The 26,659-nt window shown below is 37.4% G+C and overlaps 1 protein-coding gene across 2 annotated transcripts; it reads left to right on the top strand.

Moving 5' to 3' along the window:
• Nucleotides 1-1,354: 1,354 nt before the first annotated feature.
• lmbrd2b (LMBR1 domain containing 2b) lies at nt 1,355-26,643 on the top strand. Of its 2 annotated transcripts, XR_014537276.1 has the most exons (19): nt 1,355-1,571; nt 2,575-2,790; nt 5,173-5,273; nt 7,949-8,047; nt 12,506-12,673; nt 13,116-13,326; nt 14,241-14,315; nt 15,197-15,310; nt 15,448-15,631; nt 15,737-15,918; nt 17,028-17,161; nt 17,587-17,692; nt 18,357-18,454; nt 20,584-20,687; nt 20,845-20,891; nt 21,593-21,704; nt 21,806-21,929; nt 23,033-24,989; nt 25,039-26,643. XR_014537276.1 is itself a non-coding variant. In XM_083564875.1 (18 exons), the coding sequence occupies exons 2-18, from the start codon at nt 2,617-2,619 to the stop codon at nt 23,094-23,096; spliced, it is 2,097 nt and encodes a 698-aa protein (XP_083421001.1). In that variant the 5' UTR covers nt 1,355-1,571; nt 2,575-2,616; the 3' UTR covers nt 23,097-26,643. The 2 variants fall into 2 exon arrangements, 1 of the variants encoding a protein (XP_083421001.1); XM_083564875.1 differs by having other exon boundaries at nt 23,033-26,643.
• The last annotated feature ends 16 nt before the right edge of the window (nt 26,644-26,659 follow it).

Genomic DNA, 26,659 nt, shown 5'->3' with positions numbered 1-26,659 from the left:
TGGAAAGGGAATTTTATGCACAACTGTACAAGGGTCATAGTGTGTATATACAGATTTTATAAAGATATATAGAAAATAATCTATGATTTGACTACAAAACAGGTGGTGGACCTGGAGGTGGCAGAGCTGAAGATGCTGAGATTTTCATTGGAAGAAACGACGATGAACAAGTTTAGTAACACGTTTATTAGAGGGACCGCACATGTAGGACGTTTTGGAGACAAGGTGAGGGAGGCGAGATTGAGATAGTTCGGACATGTGCAGAGGGGGGACATGGGGTATATCGGTAGAAGAATGCTGAGGATGAAGCCACCAGAAAGGAGGAAAAGAGGAAGACCAAAGAGGAGGTTTATGGATGTGGTGAAGGAAGACATGCAGGTAGTTAGTTTGAAAGAGGCAGATGTAGAGGACAGGGGGTATGGAGAAGGATGATCCGCTGTGGCAGCAGAAAGAAGAAGAAGTAGAAGGAAATAATCTATGATTTGCTGTGAACTTACAATAATATACAGTTATAATTATACAAAAATGTTACAGAATGTACAGGTTGGAGTAGAACTACATGATGATTACTGGCAGTAAATGCATTAAAGCATTAATAAGCCGTCAGTGTCCTAGCATTGTGGTATAGAGTTCAGCAGGGTGGTGATGGTAGTTGGAGAGAAGCTGGCCCTAATCGTGCTGGTTCTGGTGTGAATGTTCCTGTATCTGCTTCTGGTATAGAGTTCAGCAGGGTGGTGATGGTAGTTGGAGAGAAGCTGGCCCTAATCGTGCTGGTTCTGGTGTGAATGTTCCTGTATCTGCTTCTGGATTGAAGGAGGTTAAACAGTTTGTGATTGGGATGTGAGGAGTCTCTGATTATGTTGTGTGCTCTGTGTAGACGTGGTGTGGTGAAGGGGATCAGTGGGAGGTAGTTGGGGGCCATTGGGCGGTTTTGACCAAGCTTTACAAGGCTGTCCATTCACACACGTGGAGCTGCCTTGGTGACTATTTATAAAATTAGACCCATTTTGCAGTTGCAATTTTTTTCCATTTTACCATATGAGATGTGTACTTAAACAGAACATGTATAAACAAATAAAACTCGTTTGTTATTATATAAAGTTTCTTGATGGCCCTCATTATACACATATTTCCTCATTATACACAAATTTTCTTTTTTGACGAATGATTCCTAAATATAGTAAGCGTACAAGTAGTAAAGAAAACCACTTTATCTACAATCAGAGGTAAATCTACACGCAAGCGCAGTTTGACTAACCAGTGCGCATGCGCATAAATTTTCTCACAGCTCAGTCCTCTTTAAACCAATCCATGCCCGAAGAGAGCGCAGGATGTGGGCGAGGCCTGCGTTACCCACTCCGCTCATGCGTAATGACGTAGCTACGTAGCTATAGCACACAGCTTCTCGGGATACTGGTCTCTGCCTGGATGACGTTTGAGGTTTTTGTCGACAACATCATGATGACTTTAATTAAAATAAATTTGTTGTTGAAAGCAGTGTCATCCATCATCCGGGACTAGGAGCCGATATTAGCGTTTTTCAACACCGTATTTATCTCATCACAGCGGAGGTAGGAGCAATCTGAATCTCACTTCCTAATGTACAACCCGCAATACGCGATCATAATGGACGCGTTTTAAAGGATAGTCATTGATTATGTAGTGCACTTCGTGCTGTGGGTTTTAGACGGTACGCAGTTTTCATATGTAGTGAGGAAAATGCAGTTTGGGACCGAGCCACGACCGGTCGCAGAACCGATATCATGCATTGAGAGAGCAGTAGTAGTGTTTGGATAATGATCGAGTCTCTGTTTGATTTCCTGTCAAGTTTATTCTTTTAGAGTTCTGTTCAGACACTGGATTATAACTAGATCAATAAATGGACTGCATTTCTAAATATAAATAATAATATGAAACACTTTCAAATGCTTAAAATCTAAGATGTAGACCCATTATGCACTGGCATCTGCATATTGTTGTTATTTTGTTGGAATATGTGAAAATTGCAATCCATGGTGTGAATGAGTTGGAAATTGTTGTATTATCTATAATAAGAAAATAATATAATACTCTTTATAATAATCAGATATAGAATTTGAAATACAATTCCAATTTTGTTGGTACCATCTATCTCAAATTCCAGTTCCTCAAATTCTGATTTTCCAAACACTGCATCTGAGGAACAGCAATGGGGTGTTTTTAAAGGGATTTCTTCTGCACCTAGGTAGCAAATGGAGTGTGATGATCAGCGAAAAGATCATACCGATTCCAGCGATTGACCTAATCCGTGTAAAAACTTTACTCACAAATTCAAACGGAGAAACAAATACAGACTGTAGTCGTGCATCTCTTATTCCAGGTAGTGGTACAGTTTCAGATCTAGGACACTTTGATTGCACTCGTTCTTTCTTGCTCTGCTGAAGAAAAACAAAAGAGTCTTTCAGAGAACACACCGAAGCGCCACGGCGGCTTTTGTGGGAGACCGGCACACTTTGGAAAGTTGTAATGAGTACATGGAAGTCATGCAGTAAACATGTTTCATTCTTTAAGCTTTTCTGTACTTCCTTTTTCCAGTTTTATTTCCCAGGGGTCTGCTGTACACGGTAGAGGAGCAGAATGAGTGGGGCGGCACTGGCCATCGAGATTGTGGTTGTATTCTTTCTGGCTCTTTTCCTCCTGCATCGGTATGGAGACTTTAAGAAGCAGCAGCGTATGGTCCTGTTCAGCACCCTCCTCGCCTGGTATCTGTGCTTCCTTATCGTCTTCATCCTCCCTCTGGACGTCAGCACGGTTTGTACAGGCCACCAGTTTATAGTGTGACACATGTACATGGTGTTAAACGAGTGTTCAAATAGGCCACTTCAGCCACAGGACTTTTTGTGCTTGTTTTTACTGTAAGCATAGCAACACTATTAACACTCTCAACTACTGTCCTGGAGATTAGATTTATTATAATCAATAATAGCACTTTTGTCATAATCAGAGGTGCTGGAGGCAAGAAATCAAAATATCTTGAGCTCCTTGTGTGACCTGACTGTATGCAGCACTGGTTAAAGAGGGACATCACATCACATGCTTGTGAATGTCCCCCAAAACACACACAGATTGTTACTTAACAGTTACTTTAAATGTTGAAATATTGTCAATGAATCATTTTGGATTCTTCATATATTGGAAACTTACATTCGATCACCAATTAAACAAATTGTTTTTGCGTTCTGGTTCCCCTTCAGCTTGTGAGCTGATTGATCAGGAGTCTCAAATGTATCGATCACCCAGAACACCGAGCGAAACGTTCTTCTGGTGGTTTTTACATTAGTTGGAGGCTGGAGAAAATGTAAAATGGCCAGCTTTACCTGAAACACTGGGGGGAAAAAAAAAGGAAATATCTTGAATGTAGTCAAATCGATCTAATATTTCCAAATGTAAGAAAATTAAATAATATTCAATTTCAAGCCTGGAATCGACTTGTTCTATTGGTAGATTGTTTATTTCCAGAAAGAAATCAGCCAAAAGAATAAGAATAAATATTTATTTATTTATTTATATTAGAGCTGTCAAAATTGTGTTAATAACTCATTAACGCAAATTAAAGAAGGCACTGATTTCATGAACTTGCGATTAATGCAGCACGCATTTCTGTTTGACTGTTTTTATTTGATTATAAAAAAGATATATAAAAGAGGCAAAAATTAAAACTAGGGATGCACCGAAATGAAAATTCTTGGCCGAAACCGAAAACCGAAAAAGAGGAAAGCAAGGCCGAAAACCGAAACACCAAAATAAATTATGCCAATTATTCTTAATTATTATTTTTTCAATTGCATAAATTAATATTAAAGTTTTAAAGAATAAATCAATTACAAATTATGAAAATATTTATTTATAGCACATTGCAACAATGCACAGTCAAATAAAATTCAAACAATGTCTGTCGTGAAACTAATTGCTGAAATATCTGCAGGTATACGCTTATGGACGTGAGTTGCAACAACATTAAACAGCTCAGATAAACACACCTCTGAAAAATGTCATCTGCTCGGTATGGCATAACGGGGCTCAATGTGCTCGATCGAAACCTCACATCTTCTACGACGGAGAATGGCTGATCATCTAAGGCAATGAATTCCATAATCTTTTTGTGTAATGACCTTTGCCATGACAATATCACTGGGAAACTTCCTGCATTTTCAAAAACGTCCGCCACAGACGGAGTGCGCATGCGCGGAGGGGTTTTGCTTTTCTGTGCCGCAGTTCCTCTCATATTCAGCATAGCGATCGGGATGTTTGGATTTCAGCTGATAAATTAAACCCGACGTGGAGAAAGTTTTTACAGACGCACCTCCTCTTGAAATTTCGGCATTACATGTTTTGCAAATCGTTATCCGTGGGTCTTTCTCAGATATACTGAAATACGTCCACACATGTTGCTGCAGGCGCGGTTTCTGTTTGCGTCATCACAACAAACTGTTTCGGCCGTGTTGTTTCGGTGATCATAGTCTTTCAGCCGAAAACCGAAAATGCACTTTTGGGCCATTTTCGGCCCAAACTTTTCGGTGGCCGAATATTCGGTGCATCCCTAATTAAAACCTTCAACGAAACACACATTTCACATTATGTTGTCCAAACAATGGATGCAGATGAGTTTAAAGAAGCAAATCTCGAAACATTTGTAAAGTTAATTAGGATTTTGAGTATATTTTTTTGCATTGCTTAACAAAAACAATTATAAATAGTTCTATTGTGCATGTGTGTGTTTGTGCTACATTTTTGTATGGGATTTCTATTTCAATTATTAGCTAAATATGAATGTGTAATATATGTTCATTGATCTAATTCATAATAAATTCCCAATTGTGGTTCTAGTCAGAAGAGAAACTGTGGACCTGGCAACACTAAAGCTCATTTTATTCTGCACGTGTTCAGCTGCGGTCCCTTTGTGTTGAGCTTGTTTTTGGAAGTATAAAGCTGGTTTTAGGAGTGCACTTTAATTATGCTAATCTGGTTTCAATCATGTTTTGTTACTCGTTCCATATGTTAGCCTAGAAAACTGAGAGAACCAGAGAAGTTCTTTGGCTGATTGATTCTTGAATTCTGTCTTGTACATTGTTTTTACACTGTTTTTCTGTATACCTACAAAACCTCATTGGGTGTTTTTATTCTCAATTTCAGACAATATACAGACAGTGTGTAAGCAGCCATCAGGCACCCACTCAAAGACCTCCGATCTCCAACCAGACGACAGGAAATGCAAGTGTTGCACCCACTATTAGGTGAGGATGTGTTGTGTTTTTTGAGTGACATCATCATAATTTGGATGCACAAATATGTTCAGACTTAGAGTAAAGACATTTCTCTAATACACACCTACATTACAGTATTTAGTCAAGAGTCAAGTCAAGTCAAGAAGCTTTTATTGTCATTTCAACCATATATAGCTGACGCAGTACACAGTGAAATGAAACAACGTTCCTCCAGAACCCTGGTGCTACATTTACAACAAAAAGCTACATAACAGAAAACACAGGGTTAAGGGCTAGTAAGTGTCCTCGCCATATAAAGTGCATCATGTGCAACTTGGTGCAAACCGTGCAAGACAGACAGACATGCTGTCTTTTGCACCTTTTGACTGCTGCTGTTTTTTGCACCGCATTGTGTCTGTTAATATCCAGTTATAGTTTTTACAGTTCTCCTCGCACAGTACTGTATATTTAAAGTATACAGTAGGTTTACTCTCGGGTTTGGTGTCTTGTGTTTTCTTGTGTTGTGTTGTCTGTCTGCACTGTCTGTCTGTACTGTTTGCACTAGGTTGCACTCGATGCACTTTACGTAGCTTGTGTTGTGTTGTAGCTCTATGTTGTTTAGTGTAGCACCAGGGTTCCGAAGGAACGTTGTCTCGTTTTTACTGTCTACTGTGTACCACTGTGTAAAGTAGAAATGACAATTAAAGCCACTTGACTTGACCTCTTGACTTGACTTGCAAGACAACACCAGACAGTGTAGGATGAATACACAAAACACACCCAATAGCGCCACCAGTAAACCTGCTGTATATTACACAGTGTGGTGTGTAAAAGAGAACTGAGAACGGGAGTGAACATTGTAATTAAACAAAATCTAAACAAAATGGTATGTGCATTTGGGTTAAAAAAACAAAACAAAACGATTAGGCTCATTTAACATTTACAACATTGAAAAGGAAAGAAAAAAAAATCATTGCTATATACATTTAACAATCAATCTGCTGATTTATTCTGTTGTGAAAATACTAATGATACTCACACTAAAGCTGGATATGAACAGATCTATTTGTAAATGGTTCGAGAGCGGAATTTATACAAGATATGTGGCATTCATGAAATTCCTGTAATTTCTGGATAACGATTGTCTGCGTCCTGTGTGAGCTCTTGAGTGTGTACATCTATTTATGAGAATATTTACAAATTTAAATAGATTTTATATTTCAGTTGCATACAAAAATAGAATGAAAATTTGGTGAAACAGGAACCAAGAAATCAGTTGTTGGTTGTGCTTACAGGGCATAATTTTCTATGCTGTGTAACCCTTTATTTGCCAAATAGTGCTAAGTAACACTAACTGTGGTATGTTTTAAACTGCAATGTTCCATATACTCTCTAGTTTTTCTCTGCCAGACCATTCGTTTTTTACAGACACATGCCCTTCTAGTTTTTTAACAAGGGATCAAGACCTTACGTCAGGATGGATTTCAGGTTGATAGATGCGGGGGCATTTGTTGAATTAAATAAATGAATAAACAAATTAATTAATTAACTGTACATAGCAGTTTCTCAGTCTGATGTGCCTAGTGTTAAAAAATCATTAGGTTGCATTATGTATTTTTCATGTCAGATTATTATTATTATTATTATTATTATTATTATTATTATTATTATTATATACTCTTATTTGCCATAGCTCTTAGTCAGGATTACATTCGTCTATGACTGAAAAAGCATATACACTAAATTGCCAAAAGTATTGGTTTACCTGACCTTTCCTGCTATATGTGGTTCTTCTCCAAACTGTTACCACAAATTGTACAATTGTCTTTAGATGCACTATAATTAAATTTTGCATTTACTTGAACTTGGAAACCCAAACCTGTTCCAGCATGGCAATGCCCCTGTGCACAAAGTGAGATCCTTGAAGATCTGGTTTACATGCTTTGGAGAGGAAGATCTTGAGTGGCCTACTATAGAGCTCTAAACTCATCCCTACTGAACACTTTTGGGATGAATTGGAACGCTGACTGCATCTCAGGCCTCCTCACCTACATCAGTACCTCCCTTTCCTAATATCCTTGTGGCTGATGAACAAAAATATCCATAAGCACACTTCAAAACGACATTATAAAAGGAAATTGGGACTAAATGTGGAATGCAATGCTCAAAAATCACATACCATACTTATGACCAGGTGACCCAATACTTTCGGAAATATAGTGTACCCTTTTTCCCCCCACCTCATTTCAGCTGTTTAAGCTTTGCCTTTTATGGAGTTTTGTGGGCGTAACCAAATGCAAATTAGAAGATGCAAAAGATGTGCTGTGCAAACACCTGTGACTTTACAGAAACTTTATGGAGATTTATTAACATACAGGTGTGAATATGCAAAACAAAATCTGCATTTCTGAATGTTCAATTTACACACAAGTCTGCAAAAATATCATAATCATAAACGAAGCCCAATATCTTTAAAAACTGTATTATAAAGCATTCATCATGTTTTTAATAGAATATTACGTTGCCTTACTGTTATATATAGATACATAAACTTCAATATGTTTACAATAACATGGAAACATAATCAATGCAAAAAAACATTGATTTAGTTCATCTTTTATTTTTTATTATTTTTTATATTTTTTATATTTGAACGAAAAGTTAGCTACATGTTATGAAGTCACACTGTTTTGTGTTTGTCACAGCACTGCGACGGTGTGCCACAAGCCATGGAGCTACATTCCTGATGGGATCATGCCCGTCTTCTGGAGGGTTGTATACTGGACGTCACAATGTCTTACATGGTGAGATGGCAACACGATTCCCTTTTGACTAATCTTAATCCAAGATAAGGTGGACGAACACTTTGCAAACAGTCAGTGATAATTACCTGTTTATAAATCATGTTTAACATAGTAACTACTAACTGATTTACTTCATAGTCAGCAGACACACACACTCAATTCAAGTCAAGTTTATTTATATAGCGCTGTGGCAAGGAAAAACTCCCTTAGATGTTATGAGGAAGAAACCTTGAGAGGAACCTGACTCAAAAGCGGAACCCATCCTCATTTGGGTGACATCAAGAGTGTGATTATAGTCTTTAAAACAATACAAAACACCAGAGAGTGAGAACTAACATGAGCACCGGAATGTAAGATTATGAGTAATGTCATTTCTACAGTCTTATACAGTCAGTTGAGGTTATGGAACCAGGAGCTACTAAGCAACTCATAAAATAGCTCAACATTTTGAGTTCATCATAAATCCAACACCAGCTTCTCCATGCTAGAGCTTTTAAACACTCAAAGAAGTCCAATGTCCAGACTCTACAGGAAGTGAAATCCAAATGGTGCTGGTACGTCTCTAGATGGTTCGGGATAACATAGGTCCTAGCTAGGGATGCGCCGAAATAAAAATTCTTGGCCGAAACCGAAAAAGAGGAAAGCAAGGCCGAAAAACCGAAACACCGAAAGAAATTATGCCAATTATTATTGTTTTTATTATTATTATTATAATAATATTTTTTTTTTTTCGGTGGTCAAAGTCTTTCGGCCGAAAACCGAAAATGCATTTTTGGGCCATTTTCGGCTGAAAATTTTTGGTGGCCGAATATTCGGTGCATCCCTAGTCCTAGCCAAAGCTAGTTCTGCTTGTGTTGATTACTTGTGTTGATTATATGTTTGTATTATACCACCACTGCTGTTCGATTCCTGACTTTTGATTGGTCAGAAAGTGTGGATTCAGTTTCTAGTAGAAAAAAAAAAATTCTAATATTTAATCTTTGCCAGTATGGATGTTCAGGTTGAATTGCTTTCTTAATAGCTGTAGGATGGAGTGGCTGTGAGGAAAAGGGAAAAAGTGCCTTAGAATATGCCGTATAAACCTAAGAATAACAAAAAGATATAGGTACTTTGAAAACATGTGATGGTCTGATCATACACCACAAGCTTAAACACAAGCTGTTTAAAATGACAGCGCTTTTGCTATGAACCAGTTTACTACCAGTGTGTGTTAATAGAGATGGCATGACAATGCAATTTTCTGCATCTGTTTCAAATGGGTGTCTGAAACACTTGATCGTGTCGACCTACGCTTGTGTCCACATGACTAAATTGTGCTTTTGTGACTTAAAGGAGGAACTACACGATTGTTCCCATTTGCTTGTTTCCCACTTGCCGAGTACAAATAGCAAAGCTGTGACACCGGTCAGGTCAGGAGCTGACAATTTTGTAATAAGTACTAGAAAAAAATACCAAGCAAACAGGAAACAAGCAAGTTTTACTAGTTCCAAAGGAATTTAGCTTGACAATCTGTAACAAAATGCTTTATTCTATATGTAGACTTAAGGTCAGCTTTCCTGAGATGCACATACTGTAATATCATTAAAATGGACAGTACTGGATGTATTGGTGCCATTAAATTCAAGCAGCCTATTCACAATGTGCTTTGCTTTGATTTCCATAATGCTTTGTATGGGATATGTGCAAGAAACACCTTCTTGTTCTAAATGACTTCAAAATAATATACAATATGGTAGGGGTGTAACGGTACACAAAATTCATGGTTTTGGTACCATTTCGGTACGGTTACGGTGAAGAGGTTTTTGATTAACGCAGTTCATTATTATTAACATTTGTGATCATCAACATTTTAAACAAGTTAAATTGTCTTCTTGGGTAAATAATATATAAAATAAAATTTCATTATATTTTGTAACAAAAAAACTTAAAACTCAAATTAATGTAATACACTTTTTTTAATTCTTTAGCATTTTCATGCATGTGTAAAACAAATTTTATTTCCAGTACGGAGTGAGTAGCAACAGTGACACTGCTCTAACTCTGGTTTCTGTTTTTATTTTGTCTTCTTTTTATTTTGTCTTCTTTTTATTTTATTTTTTTATATACCCCTGGCATTGTTTTGTATGCTTTCAAGTTTCATAATAATAATAAAAGAAATACACTCAAAGTGCGAGGCGGAGACTAAACAAACTTGCGGTCAACACTTAAGTTACGTAAAAAGGATTGAATTGATCAGAAAGCCCTGTACCAGAACAATTTCAGTACGGATACATGTACCACTTCACCCCTACTATATGGACAAGAGTATTGGGACACCTAACTATTCCAGCCATCTATGGACCTTCTTAAAAATGTTACCACAAAGTTGGAGACACACAATATTAACAGATGTCTTTGGATGCTGTAACAATATATTTTCCCTTTACTTGCACTAGGTGACTAGAGCATTGTTCAAGCATGACACTTCCCTTTGTACTTCCTAGCTATATGGTTGATCTTACCTTAATCCTGTTGAATACCTTTGCAACACTGACTGAACCCCAGGCCTCCTCACTCTAAATCTGTACCTGACCTAAAAGCGCCCTTGTGGTTGAATGAGACAAATTTCTACTACCAGGCTGAGAGAAAAGGTGACCATCTGTGAGCAACAGAATGGTTTTATGCCGAGAAAGAGCACCACAGATGCATTATTTGCTTTGAGAATGTTGATGGAGAAGTATAGAGAAGGTCAGAAGGAGTTGCATTGTGTGTTTAGAGAAGGCGTACGATAGGGTGCCAAGAGAGGAGTTGTGGTATTGTATGAGGAAGTCAGGTGTGTCATAAAAATATGTGAGGGTGGTGCAGGACATGTATGAGGACAGTGTGACAGCAGTAAAGTGTGCATTAGAAACGACAGACTGGTTCAAGGTGGAGGTTAGACTGCATCAAAGATCGGCTCTGAGCCCTTTGCTGTTTGCAGTGGTGATGGACAGGTTGACGGACGAGGTCAGACAGGAGTCTCCATGGACTATGATGTTTATGGATGATCTTGTGATTTATGGTGAGTGTAGGGAGCAGGTTGAGAAGAGCCTGGAGAGGTGGAGGTAAGTCCTGGAGAGAAGAGAAATGGAAGTCAGTTGGAGTAAGACAGAGTACACGTGTGTGAAGAGAGGGAGGACAGTGGAGTGGTGCAGTTGCAGGGAAAAGAGGTGGAGGAGTTCAGGTACCTGGAATCAACAGTGCAAAGTAAAGGAGAGTGTGTTAGAGAAGTGAAGAAAAGAGTGCAGGCAGGGTGGAGTGGGTGGAGAAGAGTGACAGGAGTGATTTGTGATAGAAGAGTATCTGCAAGAGTGAAAGGGAAAGTTTATAGGACTGTGGTGAGACCTGAGATGTTGTATGGATTAGAGACAGTGGCATTGAGTAAAAGACAGGAGGTGGAGCTGAAGGTAGCAAAGCTGAAGATGTTGAGGTTTTCGTTGGGAGTGACGACGATGGACAGAATTAGAAATGAGTTTATTAGAGGGACAGCCCATGTGGGAAGTTTTGGAGACAAGGTAAGAGAGGCGCGATTGAGATGGTTTGGACATGTGCAGAGGAGGGACATGGGGTATATCGGTAGGAGAATGCTGAGGATGGAGCTACCATGAAGGAGGAAAAAAGGAAGACCAAGGAGGAGTTTTATTGGTGTGGTGAGGGAAGACATGCAGGTAGTTGGGTTGAAGGGGGCAGATGTAGAGGACAGGGGGGTATGGAGACCCCTAATGGGAGAAGCTAAAAAAGAAGAAGAGGATAATTCAAAATCTAGTGTATCTAGTGCATCTTTCCAGTAGGGTGAAGGTTATATAACAGAAATTGGGGATCCACAATCCACAAATTTTTGTAAATATAATTTATGACAGACATGTGGGAACAGTTATATCTTCATTTTTTGCTGTTAAAGACTAGAAGAATGAAAAAAAAGCCACGTAAAATCTAGGGTTCTACTCAGACCTATCAGGGGTTTTGTACGGTAATCGGTAAAGTTAGTGATGATAGCATAATTTCTTTTGGACATGAATGAATATAAATTCTCAGCGACATTTATTCCTTGTTTAGGCTTTACACATTGCTGTTGAAAAGAAAACATCAAACTCTCACAGGTTTAAACGAGGACATCAAACCCTGACTATTCAGTTTGTAAACCTGTTCTACAGTTTCGTCAAAATACAGAGTGCATGTGAAATATAAGCGAGAGAAAACAAGAGCTTCTCATTGCCTGTTTACCGTAACATTTTGATGATTATCAAGGATGATCGAACGTGCATTTTTACAGTAAATTACAAAAAAATATGTTACTCATGAAACTTTAAAAATAAATGATATATAACTTTTTTACATATTAGTATTCAGACCATTTAAAAATAAATAAATAACATTATATACTGAATATACCAAAGCCTAGGTGATTTTAATTGAGAATGTGTTTGTGTGTCTTTCCAGGCTTCTTCTGCCCTTTATGCAGTCGTACGCCCGCTCAGGAGGCTTCTCCATCACCGGCAAAATAAAGACCGCTCTCATCGAGAACGCCATCTACTACGGCACCTACCTGTTTATATTCGGTTCCCTGCTCATCTACGTCGCTGTACATCCTCAGTGGAGTCTGTCCTGGTAAGAGCAACTTTCAGTCTACACCAGTGGTTCTCAAAGTGTGGGGTGCATTCCTCTGGTGGGTAATGAAGACATCACAGGTGGGGTGCAGTGAACTGCAGTAATTTTATAATTATTTTGTGCTCTTCATTAATCTTCATTTATGATTTTCTCCATTAAAAATTAAGTCCATACACTCAAAGCAACCACAAACAATCAGGCCAATGATGCAAGTCAATTAAAACAAACATTTTGAACTTAAAGCTGTTTGATGTTATTGATTTTAGAATTTTATTTTCAAATAAATTGAAAAAATTACCATTTTTTTGGCCTGATGGAGGACAGGTGGGGCTTGGAAATCTACCCCATTTAAAAGGGGGGAATGGTAGAAAAAGTTTGAGAACCACAGGTCTGCACATTTTACTGTGGTTCATGACAGAACCTGAACTCATCCTTTGACCAGGTACGAGCTGCAGACGATCGGCATCACGGCAGCCAACACGTGGGGTCTGTTCCTGCTGGTGCTGCTGATGGGCTACGGGCTGGTGGAAATCCCACGCTCTTACTGGGAAGCTTCCAAACAAGGACACCTGCTTATCAAGACTTACTTCAAAGCAGCCAAGCTGATGACTGAGAAAGCAGACGCAGAGGAGAACCTGGAAGATGTCATGGAGGTGGGTAGTGCATGCTAATTAAAGGCATGCATCATGAAACTGATAGATACTGATTTTCTAAAATATGATAATATACAGGAGACATTTGGATTTTTAAAAATCAGGAAGATTATCATTTATTGGTTTCGACCTTAGAGTTTTATGTAGATACATTATCTTATAATAGCATCTCATTTTATTTCTCTTTTCCTAGAAACTGACCCTCAATAATTAAAATATTTGAAAAATTAATGACATGCTATGCTTTTTATCTGTTTATTCTGAATGTCCACAAAATAGGTTTGTTCCTGTTAACACAGTTATAAACAGTTTGCAGTCACCAAGTTCTCTTTTTGCTTTTCTAGAACTTAAAACCAACCTGTCTTTTTTAGACTGTCTCAGCTTGTTCCTAGCATGCTAGCTAACTCACCCATCACTACTCTGTCACAATGCTGTATGAGGTATTACACCACAAGCAGTTGTGCTGTTGAATGATAATGTGAACTGGTGTGTCAAAGTTCATGTGAGTTTACAAAATCATTGGTGTTTCTGCTGAAAATCATATATAACTTGGACTTACGCTTTGACCCGATCAACACAATATTGAATCCAATCCAAAAGGTCTTCTTTTAAGAGTAGTGTCTACAGTGTGTTTGCTGTTTATTCAAATTGAATCACGTTAAGTAATGTATTTATTTTCCTTTGTGTAAATTGTAAAGAAGCATTATTAACGTGTAATTTTCATCAGTTCATTTTTGAAGCCTTAGGGCTGACTGATTTTATTGACCACCTGATATATTGCTCTGGCAATATAGACAAAACCCCACAATCAGACAGATGTAATGTAGCAATTGTGACTTTCCTGACAGTATATTGTATAAAACTGACAGTGTATGAACTGTTAATGATGATGTTCTCTTTTTTGTCTGACACAGGAAGTGAGGAAGGTCAACGAGTCTATCAAGTACAACCATCCGTTCAGGAAGTACGTTGATACGATTCTTAGAAAGGTAAGATGTGTGTAGAAGTGAGTGAAATGAAACAGCATATAAATATACAGAATTTACAGCATTTCCTTTATACTGTTGATGTGTTTTCTGGATTTTCATCAAATTAATTGTGACTTGTTAATTGAGAAAAGAACATCAGGCATGCTGACATTTATGGAATGCATTTCACTGTTATTGAAACAGGAACATATCATTAATTTGTGTTGTCACTCAAATGTCACTCAGTAGTGTCTTTGTGAATGAGTCAGTTCTTGGAGTCAGTCCATTTAGCTGATTGTTGGGCGCTGACTCATTGTCTGAAGTGTCATAACAGATACTTTTACGTTTTTGCAGTGTCCAGTACTCTAATGCTTTTAAGCAGATAGTGTGCAGTGGTCACCATGTTGCATCCAGTTAATTTAATCAACTTAGAGCCATTTCTAGTGCGAATAGTGAGATGTGTGGAATATATTGAGGAGGTGAATATTCCAGGTATAGGAATTTGAACTAACTGAAGGTCAAGTGCACAATACTACAATGTTACAGAAATCTGTGGCTTATAGTAAATACGGTATATTTTGAATCAGAAAGAGTACACTTTTACTGAAGTGCTGAATAGGCAAATGTCAGTGATTTCTATAACAAATCGCAGAGAAAATGATGCTATTCTGGATGCTTTTCCTCCAGGATAGTTTAGTGAGCCAAAAATAGTATTTCTAATTTTATTTCAGAGACTGCAAAAATGCTACAACAACAACAAAAAAATTTAACGTATTGAGATCATATTGAGGTTTTCTCTAAGCAGAGACATTTTAAGGAGAAGTACATTATACTCTAAAAAGGACCTGTTGTCCAAATATAGACTGCAGAATGATTAAATACTATAACTGTATTTCCTTCAGTGCCCTGTTGAATATCAGGAGAAGATGGGCAGGAATATGGACGACTATGAGGATTTTGATGATAAACAGAACACATATCCCAGTGAAAGGAGCTTGGTGAAGCTTCACAAGCAGGTGTGAAATATATGTCTTTTCTACTAACATGGTTGCAGTCCTTTACCTTAGACATTCCGAACCATTTTTAATGAACTTGAAAATCATTTGCATGCACAAGTCATAGTTGTGCCGTGTGTGTTCTTTTGCTCCATCAGGCGATTTACGCTGTGCAGAGACACAATCGTACCCAGGTCCAGTGGCAGATTCTTCTTGATCAAGCCTTTCACCTGGAAGATGTGGCGAAAAATGAGACCAGCTCATCTCACCAGTTCGTCCACAGCTTTGCTCCAACAGAACCTACAAGTTGGTTCACCCGCTACATCTACACACCTACTGTAGGTCAGTACAGGATGAGAATTCTGTAATACATTAAGTAAGTGCATAAACCAGTACATGCAAGCAACCATAGAAATCATACCCTCTTATTTATTTTCTTTTTATTAGAGTGGTATTGGGAATGTTTCCTGAAGCAGTGGTTTTATCGAGTGTTGGCTGTGGTCCTGTCCCTTTTCTCCGTGGCTGTGGTCTGGTCTGAATGCACCTTTTTCAGCACCCGTCCTGTCCTCTCTCTCTTTGCCGTGTTTATCCAGCTCGCAGAACGCGATTATAATTATCTGTACATTGAGGTAAGCCAAGCTTTGTTTGTGTAAAGCCAAAATCAATCATATAGAGAAGATTGTTTAAGTAGTTATTTAAAACAAGAAATTCAGTAACCACTAGATGTTTCATGTTGGTAGTAATACCTTCCCATTGGTTAATTACCGCTAAGCTGGAGTGCAACCCCCTGCCAATCCGATATATATTTCTATCACCATCCCAGTTCATAATGCATTTGGAACTTTGACCTAAAATCGCAATGTGTCTGTAGCTCCATTTGTATTTCATATAGCTCCACTCCTACTGTATATCTCCTATATCTCCTACATCTATCTATCTATCTATCTATCTATCTATCTATCTATCTATCTATCTATCTATCTATCTATCTATCTATCTATCTATCTATCTATCTATCTATCTATCTATCTATCCATCCATCCATCCATCCATCCATCCATCCATCCATCCATCCATCCATCCATCCATCCATCCATCCATCCATCCATCCATCCATCCATCCATCCATCCATCCATCCATCCATCCATCCATCCATCCATCCATCCATCCCTCTCTCTCTCTCTCTCTCTCTCTCTCTCTCTCTCTCTCTCTCTCTCTCTCTCTCTCTCTCTCTCTCTCTCTCTCTCTCTCTCTCTCTCTCTCTCTCTCTCTCTCTCTCTCATATATATATAGAACGAAATGTTGAAATTTTGCCAAATCTTTAATGCATCTGTTAAAACATCCAAATTATTCTTTGCATCTGTTGCTCCACAACAAATTGTGAAGTACATGTGTACAATTTTTATGCACCTGAAGCACAGCCCCTGTTAAATACAGCCCTCTTCAAAAGTATTAAAACACCAAGGCCAGTACCTTTGTCTCTATACATTGAAGGCATTTGGGTTTGATTCCAAAAGATGGAGCAAAAGATGAATATGAGACAATAGGATATTTCCTGATAGTTACATCTATAGGCACTTAACTACTTGGTATTTTGTTGCAATATTTGTGGTCTTGAAGTCTCTTTGAAATGGTAGATTGTGAAATATTCATAACAAAAGCTGTCACGTTCTATGTCATCTAAATGTACATATCAGGTAATGAAACCTGCTGATATTTTTGATTTTTTTCCCCTAGATGGCATGTTTCATCACAATCTTCTTTCTGTGCACCTGCGTGTACTCCACTGTGTTTCGAATCCGTGTCTTCAACTACTACTACCTGGCCACACACCATCAGACTGACGCCTACAGCCTTCAGTTCAGCGGCATGTAGGTCCAAAGAGAAGATGAAAAGTGTTCTTACAGCATAAAAATGTTTTGTTTACAATAAATTTTTGTCTTATCTACATGTAGTTTCATTCAGAAGAAACAGACAGCTACCAGTTTATCACTGTACAAGTCTACACAATCCCATTGTCATTTTAAAAGATATCATTTGGCTTCAAATTATGATAAAAATTTACATGAGCAGTTTTATAAATGAGAACTTCTATGAATTAATATACACCTTTTAAATTGAAACTATTAACCATGTCCCTTATTTTTGTGAGGCACAACATCAAACTAAAACTCGTACCTACTTGCATACTTGTAAGCAACAGTAGCCGAATAGTTAAACTAAACATGTTAAACATATCTGATGAAATATATAGGTGAAGAAAGAAAAACGTTTCATTTTTTTTGTTGTGTTTTAGGCTTTTTTGCCGCTTGACTCCACCCCTGTGCCTCAACTTCCTTGGCTTGATTCACATGGACTCTGCTATCTCTCACCAGGCTAAAGAACAGACAGCTTACACTTCAGTGAGTCTCACCAGCAGCAGCATGCGCCCATTACTGCGCCTTACTTTGTACAATAAAACAATAACACTGGTGTATGGTAACAACAAAAAAATAAGCACAATTTAAGATCACACTAGGGATGGGTGATATCTAAATATTACATTTTTATTAGATTTACACTATAAGGAAAAACTCTTTTGGGACACCTGACTTTTCCAGCCATATGAGTTCCTTTACCAAATCTACTTTCTTACTTTTAAAAGTTCAACAAAATTGTTGTGCACAATTGTATAGAATGTCTTTGGATGCGGTATCATTCAAGTTACCCTCCATTTGAACTATAAAACCCGAACTTGTTCAAGCATGACAATTCCCCTGTGCACAAAGCAAGCTCCATTAAGATATGGTGGAGTGGAAGGTCTGTAGTGGCCTACAATAGAGCTCTGATCTCAACCCTACTGAACACAGTTGGGATGAATTGGCATATCTATTGAATATATTTTAAAATATTTCTGATAATTGATACCATCCTAGACTTTCTACAATATAACATATAACTCAAAATCTCAGTAAAATTGATAGCACTGGTAAACTGCTGTGCTTTAAAGTCAGAGTGGGAGCCTGTATCACAACCTTGTTGCTGGTCATCTTCCAAAAACACACCCTGTCATATTTTATTTTACAGATCATGGGCTCAATGCGTGTCCTATCTTTTATCGCCAATGGATTTTACATCTACTATCCCATGCTGATCGTCATCCTCTGCATTGCCACATACTTCAGGTCTGTCATTTAATTATTTCACCACACTTGTCCATTAGAGCAAAACTTAATTTACTAACAATCATGTATCCATGTATCAATCATAAGACCTTTATCGTCAGTCAGAATAAACCAGTTCCGTAACAGTAAAACTTAACCATAGTAACAACCATATTTCTTTGAATCTACATTATTATATACAATCCTTAACATTATACACAATGCCTAAAAACTGTGCCTATAGTAAGATAATACTCACCCATATACTCCACCAATAAACTCCATACACACACACATTATATATATATATATATATATATATATATATATATATATATATATATATATATATATATATATATATATATATATATATATATATATATATACAGTGAGGAAAATAAGTATTTAAACACCCTGCTATTTTGCAAGTTCTCCCACTTAGAAATCATGGAGGGGTCTGAAATTGTCATCGTAGGTGCATGTCCACTGTGAGAGACATAATCTAAAAAAAAAATCCAGAAATCACAATGTATGATTTTTTTAACTATTTATTTGTATGATACAGCTGCAAATAAGTATTTGAACACCTGAGAAAGTCAATGTTAATATTTGGTACAGTAGCCTTTGTTTGCAATTACAGAGTTCAAACGTTTCCTGTAGTTTTTCACCAGGTTTGCACACACTGCAGGAGGGATTTTGGCCCACTCCTCCACACAGATCTTCTCTAGATCAGTCAGGTTTCTGGCCTGTCGCTGAGAAACACGGAGTTTGAGCTCCCTCCAAAGATTCTCTATTGGGTTTAGGTCTGGAGACTGGCTAGGCCACGCCAGAACCTTGCTATGCTTGTTACAGAGCCACTCCTTGGTTATCCTGGCTGTGTGCTTCGGGTCATTGTCATGTTGTAAGACCCAGCCTCGACCCATCTTCAATGCTCTAACTGAGGGAAGGAGGTTGTTCCCCAAAATCTCGCAATACATGGCCCCGGTCATCCTCTCCTTAATACAGTGCAGTCACCCTGTCCCATGTGCAGAAAAACACCCCCAAAGCATGATGCTACCACCCCCATGCTTCACAGTAGGGATGGTGTTCTTGGGATGGTACTCATCATTCTTCTTCCTCCAAACACGTTTAGTGGAATTATGACCCAAAAGTTCTATTTTGGTCTCATCTGACCACATGACTTTCTCCCATGACTCCTCTGGATCATCCAAATGGTCATTGGCAAACTTAAGACGTGCCTGGACATGTGCTGGTTTAAGCAGGGGAACCTTCCGTGCCATGCATGATTTCAAACCATGACGTCTTAGTGTATTACCAACAGTAACCTTGGAAACGGTGGTCCCAGCTCTTTTCAGGTCATTGACCAGCTCCTCCCATGTAGTTCTGGGCTGATTTCTCACCTTCCTTAGGATCATTGAGACCCCACGAGGTGAGATCTTGCATGAAGCCCCAGTCCGAGGGAGATTGACAGTCATGTTTAGCTTCTTCCATTTTCTAATGATTGCTCCAACAGTGGACCTTTTTTCACCAAGCTGCTTGGCAATTTCCCCGTAGCCCTTTCCAGCCTTGTGGAGGTGTACAATTTTGTCTCTAGTGTCTTTGGACAGCTCTTTGGTCTTGGCCATGTTAGTAGTTGGATTCTTATTGATTGTATGGGGTGGACAGGTGTCTTTATGCAGCTAACGACCTCAAACAGGTGCATCTAATTTAGGATAATAAATGTAGTGGAGGTGGACATTTTAAAGGCAGACTAACAGGTCTTTGAGGGTCAGAATTCTAGCTGATAGACAGGTGTTCAAATACTTATTTGCAGCTGTATCATACAAATAAATAGTTTAAAAATCATATATTGTGATTTCTGGATTTTTTTTTTTAGATTATGTCTCTCACAGTGGACATCCACCTACGATGACAATTTCAGACCCCTCCGTGATTTCTAAGTGGGAGAACTTGCAAAATAGCAGGGTGTTCAAATACTTATTTTCCTCACTGTATATATATATATATATATATATATATATGAGAGAGAGAGAGAGAGAGAGAGAGAGAGAGGCATTGCATTGCATTGCAAATATGTTTGTATATGTATGTATATTTAAAATAACTTTTTAAATTTTATCTGATCCCCATCTTGCTATACACAATAGCCTTGGTACTCGCTGCCTGAACCTTCTGGGCTTCCAACAGTTTATGGGAGATAACGAGCTGACCTCGGACCTGATCGATGAGGGCAGGGAGTTACTGCGCAGAGGTGAGTTCATGTTTATCGTTAGGAGACGATATGGCCATTTCCCTAGGAATCAATAAAGATATAAGAACAAAATGATTATTCAGAGCAACATGACCATCACAAAGACACTTTCAATGATTTTCCCTGCTATTTTTATTAATTTTTTTCTTTGGTGCAGAGAGAAGAAAACGCCAAAGGATAGAGGACGGCGAGAACAGAAGAAGAGTGAGTTTATTTATTATTTATTATTATTTCAGGGAGAGATTATTTTATTTATGTTTTTAAAAGATAAAATCGGACCTAAATTTTTTATATGCAGAATTACTATATAAATAAATATATAAATACATGCATACAGTTGTGCCAACTTGAATTAAAATGACAGGTTTATATAATATATTTCTATAATAGTGTCTGGGACATTTGGAGCAGATGTTGCACATCTAATCAGATTACAATAAGGCACAGTGATTTACTGTGATATTATCTGATATTGTATTCTGACACTGTGTATTACACAGTGATTTTATTTAATATTTATGAGGCTTCTACGCTGTAGAGTTTTTGTGGTCTTTCAATAATAATCTGCCTTTTTCTTAACTTTCAAAAGAAAGTAAAAGAATGGGTGCTTGTACATATTATAAGTGATATCAGGTTTTTATGTTTTTTGCAGAAAATGTAATATAAGGGAAAAAATAATGCTTCGACATTCACTAAAAGAATGATTGTGGTGATGATTCAAATTGTGCTGATGATAATTATTCGTCACTGATAATTATCCTGAAACAATATGTTTTTATCTCACCGATGTTGCAGTGTTCTTCATTGCGAAAACAAAAAATAGTTTTCATGCTGATTCACTGATTAACTACTGATGTGTTGGATATAAGCGAATCAAAACTAATGGAAGTGGTCGCCTGTGACAGGAGTGGCGAGAGCGCTACAGCCATCAGAGAGATGAAACCGGAGCCAGAAACAGGGCCCCTGCTTCTGAAATGAAGGAAACCAATTACTCTGACACACTCAGCTCCAGCAGACGTGAGTTTCATACCCCGACCACTTTTGCCTCTTTTAGATGGGGACTTTTGCTGACATGGCTTTTTATAGCATCTTGTTTATTAACTCGTGCTGTTTCACAGAGGCTAAATACTCTCGGGGTAGAGGAATTCGCTCAGAGAGAGATCACATAGAGCTCCTGCAGGATGCCGAGCCTATGGACTTCAACGCAGAAACAGCCAGTGACGACCCCCTGGAGAGCAACAGGTTCGGTTTCCAGTTTTAATCTTCCATCCCAAAATGGTACCAATGTGGTCTTAAGGGCATTAATATAAATCTTTTATTCTATTGTATTGTTTTGCTTATGTGAGACAGTTTGTTTCTGATGAATCAGCAATATCAGACTAGAAGTTAATACTGGAAAACTCAATGAGATGCAGTATATTATATTGGAATTAAAATATAATTCAATATTTATATGTTTACAAAACCCATGATTTTCAAATATTGTTACACAATTTACAGTTTTCAAAGATTTTATATTTACTATAATTATAAGCATCTTTAAAACTGAATCAACGTGGTCTTAATGTGTTCTCTCAGTTTAAACAGGAATAAACGCCTGATGGCTTTAATCGAAATGATAATTTAATAAATAATAATTTATATAAAAATCTTTGAATCGTTGAATTGTGTTCACATAATAAATCATGTCCTGGTGGGATATTTAGTTAGTGTAATACTGTCCAATGCCAAACAAAGTTACCATTATAACCCTGAAGTTTATTCTTTTAATATTAAATAATTATTAAATAAAAGTCCCAAAGTGATTTTTTCCTTTTACACACCTATTGCCAAGAATACATTTTTATTTAAAGAATAGCTCTTCATATTTTTTTTTTTTTTTTTTTTTTTTATCTGTTTAATAGTAGGAGTTCATTCATCTGTAAACGTTGAAATCTTTCTATGAAACATGGATTAGAAGAGCTGTAGCTCTTCCAGAAAAGTTAAGTAAACATCTCACAGAAAATTGTGTTTTTGACCGATAGGATAATAAAAGTATTTGAACATGGCTATGAATATTAGTAGTGTGAGAGCTGCTGAAATAAATACTTCATCTACAGCTTTTGACCAGTCAGATTTAAGAATTTATCAGTAATGCAGTGTATATAATGGATTTATCTCTGGGGTATTATCACACAGGCAGCTGTTTTTAGCACAGCCATCTTGAGAGCATGCTACATAGAGATGTGTTTATATCGATTCTATTGTGTTGACTTTTATCTTTCTCTCTCTCCCCTCATCCATCTGTCTGTCTGCCTATCTGTCTGTCTGTCCATCCATCCTTCCATACATACGCAACCCTACAGGCACGTAGGAGGACGCTACCTCTCCATGTCCTCATCCCAGAGCAGAATTTTTGATGATGTGTAACCACCTTTTGCCTGGAGTAAAGAGCAGAAAGTGGGGCTGGATTTATCTTCTGCTAAATTCCAACCTCGCGTAAGGAGACATTATTGGACGTTGCGTCCTTCATGATTGTACAATGTTACATTACGCTGAGAATGCACAACATAACGGGTACTCATGTTGTAACCCTGAATGAAAAGTATATCCTTCTATTCCTTTGTTCCTTTGTTGACTTCCCCTGTCCTTCCCCTTGAAAGAATGTTAAACAATCCTTCTAATAATTATTTATTATTATATATGGAGAAGGAAATTGTTCAGAAAGCATTGCAATCTGACCTTTTCAGCGAAGAGAAAAAGTTGTCAGAGGAATGTGGTTATATACAATTCAACCAGTAGCAACCTAAAACTTAAATATTTCATATTTGTTACCACAGGCAAGTTAGCTTGTCAGCTACTGTAGTTCTCTGTGTATATAGTTCAAAGTGCAAATAGCCACAGAAAAGTCATACAGTCGCATAAAGGTTTGATTTGTTATCTATTAGTGCAGAATGAATAGCTGTGTAATGATGTTACTGTATATGTGTTCATAGTTCATGAATCAAAGCAGATTTGATTATCTTTGGCTCCTCCTGGGTGGTGGGTGTTTTAGATGTCATAGTGGGTATAGCTAGTGGGTGGGAATGTGCAAATGATTAAATCATGGAGAAAATGTGGGAATACTAATACTGTGGCGCTACGGTGTTCATTTTAATCACCATGAGCTTTGTATAATTTTTTTTTAATTCTTCACGAACCTCTCAGAGAAGGGGTTTGGAATGAGGTGGTGATACACGTGTCCACTCCCTATATATCCTCCTCCCTTTGTGTGGTGTAGGTGTTCGACATTTCCGAGTCAGCAAAGGCATTTAAAACAGTAGAAAAAAGTGCTTTAATTCTCTTAAATGCTGCATGTCAAAAATGGGATATTTTTTTCTTATTTCTAGTTGTTTGTTTTAACTGGTCAGTTACTGTATAAACCTGAATGACCTGCACATCGAGTCGCCCCAGGCATGGTGCAATTCATATCTACAAGGATTTATTTTGCATTCCTTTTACTGCGAAATGTCCAGAGCCATCATCGACCGTTTATGATTTATATTAATGATTACCGACACTGAATTGTTCATGCTGCGACCGGTGTTGCTGTAGCAAATCCACTTCCAATATTCAGCTTGTCATTTATTCTGAGATGCTTCTGTTGCTTACCAGGTTGAAAAGATCAGATATTTATGTTACCGTAATACTTTTGTGAATTTCACCTCTGACCTCTCTCAACAACATGGCATTTCTGCTCACAGAACACTGCTGGGTGTTTTTTGTTTTTCCACACCACTCCAGGACTTTTGTGTGTGAAAATCCAAGGAGAATTTTTGACTCACCCACAACCATGCTATAAACATTAAGATTGCTCCCTGCATTCTAGTGTGTGATGTCAACAGTAACTGAAGCTCTTGCCTTGCATTTGCATGGTTTTGTATACATTATATATATATATATATATTTATATATGGAGTTTGAGAGTGAGAGTGGACCTTTTAAAGAGGAAAGCTTTATTTAAGGAAATACAAAACTCTACAAAATGAAGTACATATAATTTAATATTCTGTCTATTTGGAACCGTCTATTTAAAACCTGCATAAGCCTGTGAAAGGTGCACATACAGTAATATAAACCTAATATTTATTCTCATTATATACCATGCTGAGTGAGGATAAATATATTTGTTTTTGTGCACAGAGCAGATGGGCTTGTGGCCAGAGCGAAACTCCTAAATTAACTTTGCCAGGTGCAGAGTACACTATTAGGTTTTGTGTGTGTGTGTGTGTGTGTGTGTGTGTGTGTGTGTGTGTGTGTGTGTGTGTGTGTGTGTGTGTGTGTGTGTGTGTGTTTGTGTGTGTGTGTGTGTGTTTCAGTTTAAATTGGAAAGACATTGTTGAATGAGTTTATTAATGATGATTATTTAATGCCAGTGTTTCAGTTTTTTTTTCTTTGAATATAATTGTGATGTGTAATGCAGAGTGACATACTGTATCTTGTTTGTTTGGTTGAAAGAGTTAAAAAAAAAAAAAAAAAAAGTGACCTTATTTTCTAAAATGATGTGTCGGGAAAAAAAAAAAAGGAAGGATTATGTTTCTTGCCATTCATCACTGCACTGCCATCGTGAATGCAAGAGATATTCACACTACTGTGGGGTTTTCTTTTTAATAATACATGATGCACTATAATTCATGATCAGTAGCATCGTTTTCGGTGTCACATGTGAAGCTGATTTAATTCGTTACTTTTAGTCGCTTGTGTTTTTTTGGTGGTGCTGGTGGTGTTGTCATCATCATTATTTCCCTGAGGCTTAATCGTTAAGGAGAGTCAGCATGAGGAACGAGAGGATTATAGAAGTCATGCACACACATGGATATTACCTCAATTTCATCAGTTGCATTCAGTGTAAATATTCATCTTTATCGTGTAATCTTTCAGGAAGGACTTCTTTTTAAGATTGTTCGAGAACGTATATATAAATCCAAATCATATGTAATATATTAAAAAACAAAAACTAATAATGTGTTCTCACTGCAGTCAAATTCTATTTCTTCTTTTTTTTTATTTTATTCTATAAAGGAGTAGTTCAGTCTAAACATCCAGTTTCAAACAAGTTTCCTTCTTAATTAAATGTATGATGCTAAGTTTTGTGCTGCTGGGTTAAATTCACATGCAGTCCCTCTATGTCCTAAACCACATGTTCACACTATCAAGTAACAATCTACTATGTATGTGCACACCATATGACAGTTTAACTTAGATTTTCTCCATTCAAATCCAAATCATTGGCTTAACCAGTTCCTTGGTACAATCCTACAGAGCATGTGGTCCGATGTTTCTTTAATTCCCCACTCACAAATTTACTTCCTACCCGCAATTTACCCCCGAAATGGACAACAAAACCACGATTTCATCTTAACCTGTCATATACAAACAATCCTTAAATATATACAAGAAATAATAATATATACATTTTACCATTGGCTACATTTTTAGAGGAATTGAACAAAAAGCACTAGAAGTCGCTTTCTATTTTAAACATACTACTGAGTTTTATAAATGAATGTTTTGTTATAAAATTGAGTGCATTTTCAGAACAGTATCTGTTGCCCTCCAGGTCAATGATTTCCACTCAAATTGAATATCAGTGTTGTATTAAGCATGGCTTGTTTAAAACAGTTTTTGATTGTTTTCACTCGACTGCTCCTTTAACTCTTAAAACTGTATCACAATATATTTATGGACATGATTATTGGTTTTGGTTTACAGAATCAATAACTGTGTGAATTTCAGTGTTTGATTTCGGGTGCAGTGTGAACTGAAGGCCACACTTTGCTTATAATGCTGGATTGGTGTGATTTTGTTATCTGCTGTTGATTCTCAGTGTTCTTTAGTAGTTTTGCACTCCATAAATAAAATACACTTAGTGTAATAGACTGGGTTGAATTATAATTAAATTGCCAATGAAAGCTCAAATAAAATCTCATTATCTGTATTAGTTGCTTGTTTGT

This window comes from Silurus aristotelis (genome assembly GCF_946808225.1).
Source record: "Silurus aristotelis genome assembly, chromosome: 16".
Lineage (NCBI taxonomy): Eukaryota > Metazoa > Chordata > Actinopteri > Siluriformes > Siluridae > Silurus > Silurus aristotelis.
Note: the sequence above shows the minus strand (reverse complement) of the source record. Positions and strands in the feature narration are given on the sequence as shown.